Source organism: Pimephales promelas, chromosome 5 (assembly GCF_988280905.1).
Source record: "Pimephales promelas chromosome 5, fPimPro1.hap1.1, whole genome shotgun sequence".
Lineage (NCBI taxonomy): Eukaryota > Metazoa > Chordata > Actinopteri > Cypriniformes > Leuciscidae > Pimephales > Pimephales promelas.
This window is the reverse complement of record NC_142773.1, coordinates 41,995,649-42,010,823: the sequence shown is the minus strand read 5'-3', so window position 1 is coordinate 42,010,823 and position 15,175 is coordinate 41,995,649. Positions and strand designations below refer to the sequence as shown.

The 15,175-nt window shown below is 36.8% G+C and overlaps 1 protein-coding gene across 2 annotated transcripts; it reads left to right on the top strand.

The window, feature by feature from the left end:
- Window positions 1-1,276: 1,276 nt before the first annotated feature.
- Window positions 1,277-9,187, top strand: LOC120491785 (cortexin 1). 2 transcript variants are annotated; one of them, XM_089131566.1, is made up of 4 exons: window positions 1,277-1,666; window positions 3,152-3,272; window positions 3,897-3,989; window positions 4,093-9,187. In XM_089131566.1, the coding sequence occupies exon 4, from the start codon at window positions 4,177-4,179 to the stop codon at window positions 4,426-4,428; it is 252 nt and encodes an 83-aa protein (XP_088987692.1). In that variant the 5' UTR covers window positions 1,277-1,666; window positions 3,152-3,272; window positions 3,897-3,989; window positions 4,093-4,176; the 3' UTR covers window positions 4,429-9,187. The 2 variants fall into 2 exon arrangements, with proteins under 2 accessions (XP_088987692.1, XP_088987693.1); XM_089131567.1 differs by lacking the exon at window positions 3,897-3,989.
- Window positions 9,188-15,175: the final 5,988 nt, after the last annotated feature.

Sequence of the window (15,175 nt, the reverse complement as noted above, 5' to 3'; positions counted from 1 at the left end):
TTTAACTTTGATAAAAGTAATAAATCCTGCGGCATTGCGAATGATAACCCGTAGTTGAGGTAAGACTCTTATCCCTTGTGTATTAACTTGCAGGAATCTAGAACATGATGTGATTTTTGACGTCTTTTTTTCAGTGTAAAATGGGTCAGATTTGTCATTTTTTAATTACCCCCATAATTGACTTATTAAGGGCTTGTTATATCAGATAGACGTTCTGCTCTACCTGCTCTTATCTCTGGATGAGAAACCGCTCTCTTTTGGGTTATTGTCAGGGGATCGACGTCCTCATACGCTATTAGGGACTTTAAGCAAAAGCCTCTGGTGGAACGGCAACGGCATTCTGGCGTTCTATTGCGCATGCGCGACATTAACTGCTACTTCTTGACGTTCTACTGTAACCGTCTACTACGGGAGAACAGCTGATTTGCCGTAGTCGTTACTACGTGACAGATTAAGACAGTTAATGTTATGTTTTAGGTTATGTGGCATTGAAATCGTTTCTGTGCATCATTAAGTGCTAAAATAAACCCTTCTCTTTCTTTTTAAAATCACTTTCTTTTTGTATTTTGTCTGATGATTAAATTATTCCCTATGCCGTCCTCTTTACTGTTGCTTAGTGATTTTTGCGCTCTTTAGCTACGGCAGTTAACTGTTTATTTCCGGCTGCCGTCGCCGTTCTATCAGCAGCTGTTGCTTAAAGTCCATATTATGAAGCTGTGTAACGGGTGTCTGTCGTTCATTTGCTCCTGAGAGGTTTCTTCAGTGCTCTGTGTTTAGTACAGCTAAACATCTCTTTTCTTTTTATTGGGTGAAATATAAAATTAAAGCTAGCTTTGAAAGCATAAGGTCCCACCCTCCTTTCAGAGCATCTCCAAAGCCACGCCTCCTTCAAAAACACATGAACACACACCGCCAGAGAGTCGAGAGATGTTAAACTATGTCTCAAAGCACATAACATTACAATATTAATGAACATAAACAACTTACAGAGTTAGTTTAGTTTGACCTTTATTGTCATTGCATGGTATACAATGAAATTTGACATCTCTCATAAAACTCTCTAAACAATGCTGGGTTGTTTGAACCCAAATTTGGGTAAAATATGGACAAACACAAATGTTGGGTTAAAAAAATGTATTTTCAAATTTAACCCAACTTCAACTTTCACCTGTATATTTTTTTATTGCATTTTTTAACCCAAGGTTTGGGTTTGTCCATATTTGACCCAAATTTGGGTTCAAACAACCCAGCATTTTTTTAGTGTACCGGGGATTTCCGGGGATGCTTATAGCCAATGCATTTTTAAATTCAGATGGGAGATGATTTTTTCCCATTAGAAAGTATTTCGCATTCATAAATATTTGTATCAAAACATTGCCAATAAAGAGCAATTCAATTATGACAACCTGCCCCATAACCTAGTGTGTGTTAAATAATATCCCCCCTGGGAAATAACGATGTAAATGTTCAAAAGGTTTCAATGAGTTTGAAATTAGCTTTCTGTCACTAACTCTCCCTGAGTAAAATTGTGACAATTAGCCCCGGTTACATGCCATGCACTAATGCCAATCAGCCAATCGCACGTGAGCGCGTGCACATGAGTGATGACCGTGAGCGCGCGCGGGAGAGATGCCAGATCAGCACGCGCTCCGGACCGTCAACATGGGTATGTTACGTTTCATTATTTTAAACCTAGTTTGTTATTAAGTTGTTGTGTTGTATAAAATACTATGCGTGCTTTGTTCATTTTTATATAGCCTAGCCTGTATTTGCCATACAATAAACTGAATTTCACGGAAAAGAAAACTTGACAAGACTTATGACGCCTGTCTCAGTGTAAAGACTTAAAATCAGATTACATTGTAAAACATCTTATAGTACAGGCGCAAGTTTTGTAACCATACATTTGGGATTATTTCTAATATGCCAATATACTAGACACACTTTTTTAGTATACACAACCTAATTTGAGTTTTACACTATTATATAGACTAACTATATAGCCTCAATGTTTAAGTGACTAATAATCCTGAAAGTTGATAACACAAAATGATAATTATACATTTTATGGTGACTGTGTTGACTATAAATCCGTTTTTTTTTTTTCATTTTATTGTTATGCGTCATAGGCTATAGTTTAATGCAGAGGTGCTCCAGTCAAGTACACACACAACAAACAGTGATTTATCTGAAGTGTGTGAGAGATCGATCAGCTCTGCTATATTGATCTGTGTGTTTCTGCACTGGCAGGATTGACTCATCTGATCATGTCACCATATCGACCTTCATAACCTTATAACCGCTTTCTCTGATGGTTATCACATATGATGATGGATGCAAACTATTTGACTATATGGTGTGTGTGTGTGTGTGTGTGTGTGTGTGTGTGTGTGTATCGATTTAATTGATTTGACAGCACCAATACACATACATGCATACATTAAACATATACTCTCTCTCTCTCTCTCTCTCTCTCTCTCTCTCTCTCTCTCTCTCTCTCTCTCTCTCTCTCTCTCTCTCTCTCTGTTTACAAATAAAAATTTGCTTCACTTAACCTTAACCTTTTCATCGATTTGACAACAAATACACACACATACACACTGAAACAAAATATGTACTCTGAAATCATTTTCTCTCAGAAATTGCTGGCAAACTCTACCAATATTTGAATCAGAAACGTGTAAGCAACAGATTTATTTAATTGTGAATTTTGGAAGTAGTAAGACTGACTAGTAAAGTTGATACTGTCAGTAAATAATATTTTTGATGATAAAAAAATAACATATATCAGCCTCCTATTGCCGTTCCTCTACTGAGGCTGTTTGATAACCAAAGCCGTTTCAGTCTAAATGACCTTTTCTAAATCTGTACATGCAGTATAGATGCCCTTTGACCTGGCCTTAACCCTATTTATTCTTAACTCGGCTGTATTTGGGACAGGAATCAGCTTTCAGCACTCAAATCCCATCCTAATAAAGTCAGCGAGGGAATTCCAGTCTCTATACTGCTGATTAACACGGGACGAAACGTTGGGAACCCAGTGTTAGGGCCTTGGACTGTTACTCACGCCTCGTGCCTGTATAGTGATGACCTGATTCACTTTTATGTGGCCGCTATGATTTACATGTGCCGTCTTTCTCTTTATTCACAGAGCTGCTTTTCCTGTCACGTTTCTGCTGGAAATAGCAGCTTTTTATCTTTCCTCATGCTCAATTATGCCTGAATATGACGCTGTGTGTGGAATTATCCATAAAAACGGCAGTGTGAAGCAGGTGTGGACGTCCTCTGATCGAACAAATTTCATTTTGTTTCATTGCATCTGTCTGTTTTCTCATTGCATCTAGTGAGTAGCATTAATAGTAGCATTAGGCCTGAGTAGCATTAATAGCATTTATTTATGTATTTATTTATATAAGCAAGCATCAACTTTGACACAGAAGAGTCAACAGTTGTCGTGCATTACACTGTAAAAAATATTTTCAAGATTTGTTATCACAACAGATTTTCTTTTGTCAAATCAACTTAACTATAATAATTTAGTTGAGATAACTTATTATTTTGAGTTTCTGATTGTTAAATTAATCTCTTTCATTGTATTAACTCACTTTTTCCAGTTCAATCAACTTAAAAATTTAAGGCAACCAAGGTTACTTACTTTTTTAAGTTAAACCAACAATATTTTTTTTACAGTGTAGTTATCACATTTTTTCTTTTGTCAAATCAACTTAAATAATTTATTTAGTTCAGATAACATATAATTGTGAGTTTCTGATGGTTAAATTAATCTCCTTCATTGTATTAACTCACTTTTTCCAGTTCAATGAACTTAAAATTTTAAGGCAACCAGGTTACTTACTTTTTTAAGTTAAACCTTCAATATTTTTTTTACAATGTAGGAGTGTAAAGCTGAATGTGGAGCAGCTCGGATCATTTAATGAGAAACGCTCGAGACTTTTGATTGCATGTGATATACGCAGTTCACGTATGAGGTATGAGATTCCCTTACAAATGTTAGTTAATTGGTTTAATCAACAGAAACTCAAAATATTGTGTTATCTGAACCACATGACTTTGATTTGTCCTTTTTTACAGTGTTGAGGAGGAGATGCAGCTGAAATATTGAAGCGATCCCATGTGAATTATCCTCGGATTCGCTTGATCTTTTGGCCTGATGAGATGAGTGAAAGCCCTGTGCTGGAGTACGAGCTGCTGTCTCTGGCTCCGGTCTCGGGCCCCGTCCTGCTGGCTCAGGACTCAGAGCAGAACACAGCGCTGTGTTTCGTGGGCCTCCTGCTGCTGTTTCTGGTGTTCCTGCTGGTCCGTTGTTTCCGGATTCTCCTGGACCCGTACAGTAGCATGCCGTCCTCATCCTGGTCTGATCCCAAAGATGCTTTAGAGAGGGGGCAGTTTGATCACGCGCTTGTGTAGATGTCACTCACAAATACTGTCAAGGACATGTTTGACCTCCAAATAAAATGGGTAATTTTTCAAGTATATAATTTTTATTTAGTTATTAAAGTAAATAATCTTAAAGGTGTAAAAAGTCTCTGATGTCCCCAGAGTGTGTGTGTGTGAAGTTTTAGCTCAAAATACCCCACAGATATTTTTATATAGCATGTTAAAATTGTCACTTTTTGAGGGTGAGCAAAGACACACCTTTTTTTTTTTGTGTGTGTGTGTGTCTATCCCTTTAATGCAAATGAGCTTCTGCTCGCGGCACAGGGGGCGGAGCTTCAAGAGCTGTGTATGCTGCGTTCAAGTCCTCCTGGGAAGTTCGTACGTACGAGGTGGGAAGTCGTGTTTATGACGTGAGGTGCGTTCAAGTCAGTTTCGTCGGAGCAAAATGGCGGTGTACCTTCTTAATGAATTACACGAAAATACAGCAAGGTTTGTTAACTCTCCTAATAAAAAAAATGAAGAACAAAGAATGTGCATCAGGTGTGTTTTAATGTTTTTTTATGTCTTTTTATGTTTTTTTTTTAGCTTATGAAGCCAATGTAAACTCTATCATTAGGTATAATTTTTATATTATAATGATATCATATTTTGTGCAGAGAGCTTGCTTTATAAATGAAAAAGCCTTACAATGTCAATGAGTAAACATTGAAATTAAATTAAAGTCCCCGTGAAATCAAAATTGAACCTATTTACTTTGTTAGCGCATATTACTAGTCTTGTGGTGAACAATTAATCCGTGCAAGTGAATATATATTAAAAAAATGTTTTACCTCAGTAATCTTTAATCATAATCTGAAAAGTTAATTCCGGTCTGGAACGGTTGATGACGTAGGTTTCACAGTTTGGGTGGGGAAACGCTTAACCACTCCCCTCAAACCGTTAGTTTGCTATGAGCGAGAGATGGAGAGGAGGAGCGCTAGAGTAAAACCCTGCCCTCTGTTCAATATTCCGTTTCACTTGGAAATACGTCACAGCACTGGAGAAAAATCGTTTGCAACTTCCGGTTCACGGGGACTTTAAAATGTACCGTCAACAGACGTTGAATGAACGTTTCTCACTGACACGCCCCCAACTCATACAGATCGGGGCTTAAAGAAAATCCCGAGCTCCCCACTGGTATTTACGACATTGTGGTGGCGTTCAAGTGCGTTCAACTCGTAATTACGATCTATATGAGATGACTTGAACGCAGCAATAGTAGCTCCGATTACCTCACACACACACATGCACTGAAAATTTTGAAAACGTTTATGTCGGACAAAGAGAGACTCGAGTAGAAGTGACAACATCTAAAAGCAACTTACTGAACATTTCTGAATGGTTAGTTGATGAATTTATTATGTCGCTGATGTGGAGTTAACTTCTTCTAGTTATTGATTACCATTTTCTGTCATCATGATAATCTATAAATCGTGTTCCTGGGGCGGGGTTTATGTGAATTTTAGGGTTAGTGATGTCACTAAGCCAGGAGGAGTGATTTCTTCTCCCTTTGCTTTGAACTTTGAGCGTCGTAACTTTGCAGATGTTGTTTATGCTCAAAAAGCAACTAAAGTTAGAAAAGTGAAATCAGATTTTATTCAAATCAATATTTTTTTTTTTCATTTGGGCATTATTAAGCACATTATCCACCCCTGAAACGTTCATTGCTGTAATGCGCAAAATAATCTTCTTAATTAAGTTATTAAATATGGTAGTTATGGCTCGGCAAAAATATTTATTACTGTAATTTGCCTACAAAAAATCACTATGCAAAATGCATTTTTGAATGTGCATTTCCTTTAGATTTGGGGGGTGAAATATGAGCTAGACTTGTTCTTGAAAGGTTTCGTGAGATTCAACCACAAAGCTGCTGCTACAAACCCAATATTTCTATAAAACAAGGTTTTGTGCAATCATTTCAGCTCAAGCCACATTCAGTTCTGTCATGGCAGTGGAGGGGGAACATGCAGTCATCATTAAAGTGTAAACTTATCAACCTAAAGTCATATCTCAAGTCAAAACACCTTAGCAACCACATAGAAACACCATAGCAACCATAAAGAACATCCTAGCAAGCACATAGTGATGCCCTGGCAACCGTACAGAACATCTGAGCAACCACATAGCAACACACTGGCAACCATAAAGAACCTCTTAGCAAGTACATAGCGATGCCCTGGCAGCCATACAGAACATATTAGCATTGCATAGCAACACCCTGGCAACCATCCAGAACATTTAATCAACCACATAGCAACACCATGGTAACTATAAAGAACATCCTAGCAAGCACATAGCAATGCCCTGGCAACCATAAAGAACATATTAGCATCCGCATAGCAACACCCTGGCAACCATCCAGAACATTTAATCAACCACATAGCAACACCCTGGTAACCATAAAGAACATCCTAGCAAGCACATAGCGATGCCCTGGCAACCGTACAGAACATCTGAGCAACCACATAGCAACACCCTGGCAACCATAAAGAACATCTTAGCAAGCACATAGCGATGCCCTGGCAGCCATACAGAACATATTAGCATCTGCATAGCAACACCCTGGCAACCATCCAGAACATTTAATCAACCACATAGCAACACTCTGGTAACCATAAAGAACATCCTAGCAAGCACATAGCTATGCCCTGGCAACTGTACAGAACATCTGAGCAACCACATAGCAACACCCTGGTAACCATAAAGAACATCTTAGCAAGTACATAGCGATGCCCTGGCAGCCATACAGAACATATTAGCATCTGCATAGCAACACCCTGGCAACCATCCAGAACATTTAATCAACCACATAGCAACACCCTGGTAACCATAAAGAACATCCTAGCAAGCACATAGCGATGCCCTGACAACTGTACAGAACATCTGAGCAACCACATAGCAACACCCTGGCAACCATAAAGAACATCTTAGCAAGTACATAGCGATGCCCTGGCAGCCATACAGAACATATTAGCATTGCATAGCAACACCCTGGCAACCATCCAGAACATTTAATCAACCACATAGCAACTCCATGGTAACTATAAAGAACATCCTAGCAAGCACATAGCGATGCCCTGGCAACCATAAAGAACATATTAGCAAGTACATAGCGATGCCCTGGCAGCCATACAGAACATATTAGCATTGCATAGCAACACCCTGGCAACCATCCAGAACATTTAATCAACCACATAGCAACACCATGGTAACTATAAAGAACATCCTAGCAAGCACATAACAACACCCTGGCAACCATCCAGAACATTTAATCAACCACATAGCAACACCCTGGTAACCATAAAGAACATCCTAGCAAGCACATAGCGATGCCCTGGCAACCGTACAGAACATCTGAGCAACCACATAGCAACACCCTGGCAACCATAAAGAACATCTTAGCAAGCACATAGCGATGCCCTGGCAGCCATACAGAACATATTAGTATCTGCATAGCAACACCCTGGCAACTATCCAGAACATTTAATCAACCACATAGCAACACTCTGGTAACCATAAAGAACATCCTAGCAAGCACATAGCGATGCCCTGGCAACCGTACAGAACATCTGAGCAACCACAAAGCAACACCCTGGCAACCATAAAGAACATCTTAGCAAGCACATAGCGATGCCCTGGCAGCCATACAGAACATATTAGCATCTGCATAGCAACACCCTGGCAACCATCCAGAACATTTAATCAACCACATAGCAACACTCTGGTAACCATAAAGAACATCCTAGCAAGCACATAGCTATGCCCTGGCAACCGTACAGAACATCTGAGCAAGCACATAGCAACACCCTGGAAACCATAAAGAACATCGTAGCAAGCACATAGCGATGCCCTGGCAACCATAAAGAACATATTAGCATCTGCATAGCAACACCCTGGCAACCATCCAGAACATTTAATCAACCACATAGCAACACCCTGGTAACCATAAAGAACATCCTAGCAAGCACATAGCGATGCCCTGGCAACCGTACAGAACATCTGAGCAACCACATAGCAACACCCTGGTAACCATAAAGAACATCCTAGCAAGCACATAGCGATGCCCGGCAACCGTACAGAACATCTGAGCAACCACATAGCAACACTCTGGAAACCATAAAGAACATCGTAGCAAGCACATAGTGATGTCCTGGCAACCATAAAGAACATATTAGTTTCTGCATAGCAACACCCTGGCAACCATCCAGAACATTTAATCAACTACATAGTGACGCCTTGGCAACCACCCAGTTCATCCTAGTGATGTGTTTCACTGACAAACACACTCATTTTCACCTAGAGTTTAATTACTACATTTTACGGTAAATTCATATTTCGATAAATTAATACACCCTTTAATTAATTTATGTTGACTTGCAATAGACTTTTGCAAACATATTTTTTTTTAATTGTGACTGCCTTTCTCATCAACTTGATTGTGCATGTGCAATGTTATTTATTAATATTATTCAGTGTTTTGCATTGTGTTTGTCCACTGAGCAAACGTGCCTTTTATTGCAGTCCGGGTGTATTTTTGACTCAGAAACACAGTTGTCCGACTGTGGTTTTCACAGTGTTTTGAAATGATTTTCCTGTGACGTTCAGTCGGTTTGGGATCAGTGTGTGCGTTTTATCATTTTAAAAGGGCAAAACTGTGTACATACAGGGATTTTTCTCTGGAAATGTTTCTTACTCTGTGTTTGTTTTTTGCAAGGAAATATTTGCTCAATAAATGACATTTTCTCTCAGCCTACTCGTTTTCTCCTCCATGATTAATCAGGCACATCTGTGGACACCACACACACGGGACACAAAGCCCCTTAACATCACCCGTCAATCGGTTCATTATATAAAAAAAGCAACTGCATGTCTGTCAAATGCTCATTTTTCCAAGTAACACCAAAGCAATTCAGCAACTATTTTTGTGTGCATTTGTGTGTGTCAATCAATACAAATTCGCACTGATTTTTTTACTCGAAACAACCTTGTTCCCTTGGGATTGATATAACCCTTCTGCTTTGGTTTATGTGCTGAAAGGTGAAAGGTCATGGCTTTATTTCCCCTTGTGCTGCAGTAAAATAAGAGTATTGATTGTTCAATTGATTATATTGTGCTGTTAATCCTCAGGGGTGGAAGAGTGAAGCAGCTCAGTTTCATAAACCAAATATTAACAAAACAAAAAAAATAGTATTTTATATTAACATTTTTTTTAGTGCTAAGCAATGATTAATCGCAATTAATGACATCCAAAATAAAAGGTTGTGTTTACATATGTGCGTCACAATTACCAGTGAGAGTGCCCATCATTACCACCAGAGGGCACTGTCTCCATTCCCTAATGAAACTACATTTCCCATAACTCTCTCCTTGGACTCGTCATCCCTGATGGCATACACCTGTGTCTCTTTAGTCCTCCTTAGGAGTTTGTACTTACGACTTGAAGAAAATGAAGAAACAAAGGTGTACTTTGCTTTTTTTATGTTATTAGTTAGGCCTAATTTATGAAGGCACTGCAAACTTAATCGTTACTACATTGCTATTTTATAATGCTATTGCTATCATAATCTGTAAATAGAAAAGCCTGACAATATCACAGTATTGTTAGTCTGGGTTTCCCCATGCTGCCTTCCCCTAGTCTGGATCATAGCTCTGGATACCATGGACAGATTTTCGCCTCATTTAGGGAACCAATCACAGAACGGGGAGGGAGCCGCAAGACGATGACGACGTCTATGCGACACAGCGAAGCAGTTTGTTTACATCTTCAACATGGCAGCAGACGCGAAGCTATACCTTTTGATGCAGCCTTAGATATTGTTCTTAGTAGTTTAGAATGCAAGTTTATTTTGAAAAAGGAGCAGCTTTTGGTTTTAAACTTCGCGAGGCCCCAGTCGTTATTGTTGTCTCGCCATTAATCGCCCTAATGGAGGACCAGTACAAGAGGAATGTCTGCCGCTCATCTGTGTCCCGAGAAAGAAAATGCGATAAAGAATTGTCGATACCAACTTCTGTTCGGCAGTCCCGAGGCCTGGATGAGCGCAAAGTGGCAAGACATGTCCACGGAGTTGAATAGTACCAACCTGAGGCATCGTCGTCGACCAAGTCCATTTAACTTATAAATGGTAAGTGGTATTTATTATCATATTTTCATTATTATGCCTGTTATTACTACCTACTGTGGTTGTCACAGTGCCACTAAGTTGTGTTGCTTTTCAATATCAATATACCGCTACCGCTTTAGTAGCATAACTTTCAGCTGTGCATACTTTAGTCATTAAATTAAATTTTAATTTTTTTTTAAGATTTAAAATATTTATGTTTGTATATAATACAACTTATGCATATACAGTAGCCTATGTAAATGCAAATATTTCTTAAATAAATGCATGTGTGAGTATTTATAGATACTAAATAATTATACACAGCACACATATATATTATGTAAACAAACTTATTTTTTTGCAATTAATCGTTGACCAGCACTACTTTTTTAATATTAGCACTGTACAAATAATGCAAAAAAGAAACACTGCATATATCTAAGATCATATCTAAATGGTTTTCTTGATGTTGTGTTTTTATCCACATAAAACCAGGTTATTGTGTGTTACTTAATGCAAAACTGAACACCTCCATAGTGTTTGACACGTGATGACTGATCTATGTCATACAAGTAAAGTACTCTGTGCCAATTCATTGCCTTCAAGCGCCACCCACTGGTGACAATGAGTATGACAGATGAATAAGTGTGTGTGAAAATGTCAAACTTCCACTAACAAAAATATAAAAATGACATTTAATATAATAATCGTATACTTTTAATAATAAATCAATGGTCCCAGAACCCAAAAACCCAGTTATGAAATATGAGCTTCATATTCTGACAGTTGCTAACAACAAAGATGAAATGACTCATCATAATAAAATAGTAAAAATCATTAACTGGTAACACCTTACAATAAGGTTCATAAGTTAACTACATGCATAGTTAACACAAAGTAAGAATGAACAGCATTTATTAATCTTATTAAAATCACAGGTTGTAATAGTTAATGCACTGTGAACTAACATGAACAAACAATGAACAGCTGTATTGTTGTAAATACTGTAACAAATGAATTACTCGTTAACTCATGTTAGTTACTTTAACTAGTTAGCCTAATTGTAAAGTGTTACCAATTAACTTAGTAAATGTATTTAAGTTTATTTAAATAGCACACACAAGGGTAATTCAGTGCTTTACATAAGAAATTAAAATGATCAAAACAAACAAGAATAATTAAAAGAGTTTGCAATATAAAATAAAGTACAGTAAAACCAGTCGGACGAACATTTCCACAGCTAATTACAAATATGTTTAAATACATTTTTTCTGCAATAAACTAAATATTTTAGTTTAACCATATTTACAATAACTATGAAATTATGTACAAAGATAATATCTGCTTAAGTGGTTCAAAAAGTTTTAACATGATCTAACATAACAGAGAGACCCAGAAATAGTTTCATTACTCTCATTAGCAGAAGCTCCAGACACACAAAAGAGTTCTGCTTCACTTCACCCCGACAAAACACACCATTGTACACAAGTTCATCCGCAGGGACACGGAGACTTTCACACTGTACACACATTTATGCTGGAACATAATGATCTAAAAGACTTTAGCGTGCTTTTAAAAAGATGCATGCATAAATAATATGCCTTTTATGCATAATAAAATTAATTTGCTAAATGCATAACTAATATGCATAACTTTTTAGACTCTTAATTGGATGTTATTTACAAAAAAAATGAAAAGTAATTATAAATATATAGGCTAATGCAACTTAAGTAGCCACTTAAGTAGATATTATCTTTGTATATAATTTCATAATTATTGTAAATATGGTTAAACTAAAATATTATTTTATGTAATCATATTGAAAATTGTATTTAAATATATTTGTAATTGATGAATTTGCATTGCAAAATAAGTGCTAAAATAAGTGCTTTTAAGCACATTATTAAAAATGTACTTTTAACATTTAATATGACACTACATTAAAGTGCACTGTCTTTAAGTACAATCAATTGACCTTTTATTTCCTTAATATATTAAATGCAAGTCATTTTTTTATTAATATTTTTATTGCGAGCCATGGCACAATGAAAAATACATAATTTCAGCAAGTCATTTTTAAAAATACTTTTAAGATAAAGTGCAAAACTTTAATTAAGCACACTTCTTTTTCACAAAAGTATGATTTATGGGCTTAACATTTTTTACTCATAAATTCTCATTCATACAGAGGAGAATATTCTCTGATCTTTACTGTAAAAGTGAATTTTGTAAAAAAAAAAAAATACTGTAAAAGGGAACTCACAAACATGTTTTAACATGGCTAATTGTGTCTTTATTGTCTTAAGCTGTATATATTTGAAGAGCTCAGATGCAAAAGCCTCTAAGTGCCATTTGAAATTTTCTTCTAGAATGATCATTTTTATCAAGCTTCTATATTTAAGTTCAGTGATTTCACTTAAATGGCAATGATAATTACATATTAATTGTTATTTAAGTGAAATTACTGAACTTAAATATACAAGTTTGATAAAAAATCATTATTAAAGAAGAAAATTTCAAATGGCATTTAGAGGCTTTTGCATCTGAACTCTTCATTTACATATATTTATTCAGTTTTTGTATAGCTAACTAAGCATTGGTTAAATTCAGAAAATCATATAATTTTACTGTTTCTGCTATATTTTATAGTATGTTGTGTAATTGTTCACCAGTATCCCCAAGAAAACATGTTTTCCGACTTTGAAAACGTTATATTATAAAAAAGAACAAAGAAGGCAACATAGTGTCGGCCCAGATCTGGTACACATTTGGATTGGATTCCACACAGAACCAGATGTGGGCCGGATCTGGGCCAAATATGTCCCTATCTGAAAGGAATTGGAATAAATAAATGGTCAAAGCCCTAATAAAAAGTCAGTGACAAACAGACATGAACTTACTCTCAAATCAAAACAGTGAAATGATTTAAAAGTCATCCCTATACGCCTTGTATTGTTCAGTGCATGTCACGCATTGCATGTAAAACAACATCCCGCATCACAGAGTGTCACATGTCATCAAAACCAACCCTGTTAGATGCATGTGATCTCCAATAAGAGGCATGCTGGGCATGTGTTTAAAAGTTGAAAGTGAGATTGCATCGGGGACTGTCTGCATCTTATCATCTTACCCTTTCTATGCACGCTTAGCATGATGTGAGTGAGCATACTGTACTTTACACAATGTAAAGGAATGGAGTTTAACCTTACAGACTGATTCATTCATTTATTAGGAGAGGAATTTACCCAGAGGGGACTTCTGTTCTAGAGAAACTAGGACATAAGGGGGAGATTGATTGAGACTGAACATATAAGGCAATGGCAGTGATATCAGATGTTTGTAGGCCCCTAGTATTGTATTTTTATACACTATCTAGGGCTCTGCCTAGCTAATAAGCTAAAAATCCTTCTTCTTCCGCTCTTGAGTCTCGCAGGTCGTAGAATAAAATGGTAAAAATGTGTGAAATTTGGCAGACAGATAGAGGACAGCCTGAACATTATCCATAGGAATTTTGGAGTCCGTAACTCAATCCCTCTAGCGCCACCAACTGTCCAAAGTTTCACTTTGATTTATGCTAACAACATTTGAACCATAAAAGCTAGAAGCTAATACTGTAGGGCTTCTGTTTTTTTCTCTGATTCCTTGGATCAAGACGAATCGATTGAGCCAATCACCATTTCGAATTTTCCGAAAAAGTCCTACGCGTTTTGTTCGATTGCCACCAAAATTGGCTCGTATCACCAAAACGTTGAAACGTTGATGACGAAGAGCGCATCAAAATGGATGTCTCCATATCTCTTCAGTGTATTCTGATCAAACTTGGTGTGTGTTATGACAACCATGATCTGAGGGTACCCTACAGTTTCAGCACAGCGCCACCTAGTGGTCACGAGACATTAAATATGTTTTGCTTCTAACTTCTGAGTAGCTTGACCAAAAATCTCATACAAAAATGGTCACGGCAGATCAATTTAGTGTCAGTGCCACCTACTGATCAAAAGTAATAAGCAATTATGTCATATTATTGTGACATGTTCATATTTATGAATTATATTAAATAAAATATATGTGCATTTTTGGAATGTTCTTAGAATGTTCAAAACATTAAAAGCTTTTTTCTTGGTTGTGTGAAGGTAAACAAACATCATTTTTTTTTTTGCATTCTGAACACATTATATAAATGTTACTTTTGGATGTTCTGAAACAAGTAGTAACATATAAAAAATGTTAAATGAATGTCCAAATAAAACATTTTTCAAAAGTTCCAGTGTTTTTGTGGGACGGTTTTAAAGACCATAGGCTAACTCTGAACAAATATTAGCTATATTAATATTAATGGCAGAAGATTTGTATAGACTAACTTTGAGAGAACATTGCCAGAACATTAGCTATCTTGTTAGCTATTGTCCTGCCAAGGTACTGTGTTATTGCCATATTTATACCATGGTATTTACAAACTACTCCAGTGGTGTAGCTACGTATGTAACATGATAGTTTTTGATAATATTTGTCATTTAGGCCATCTTTCTGTTCTCAGCATGTGTTTTCTTGGCTGCAGTGACATCTCATCGAATTATAACGACGGAAACCTAACATTAACGTGTAAGATTGCTTATTTTATGATTAATTATACTGTA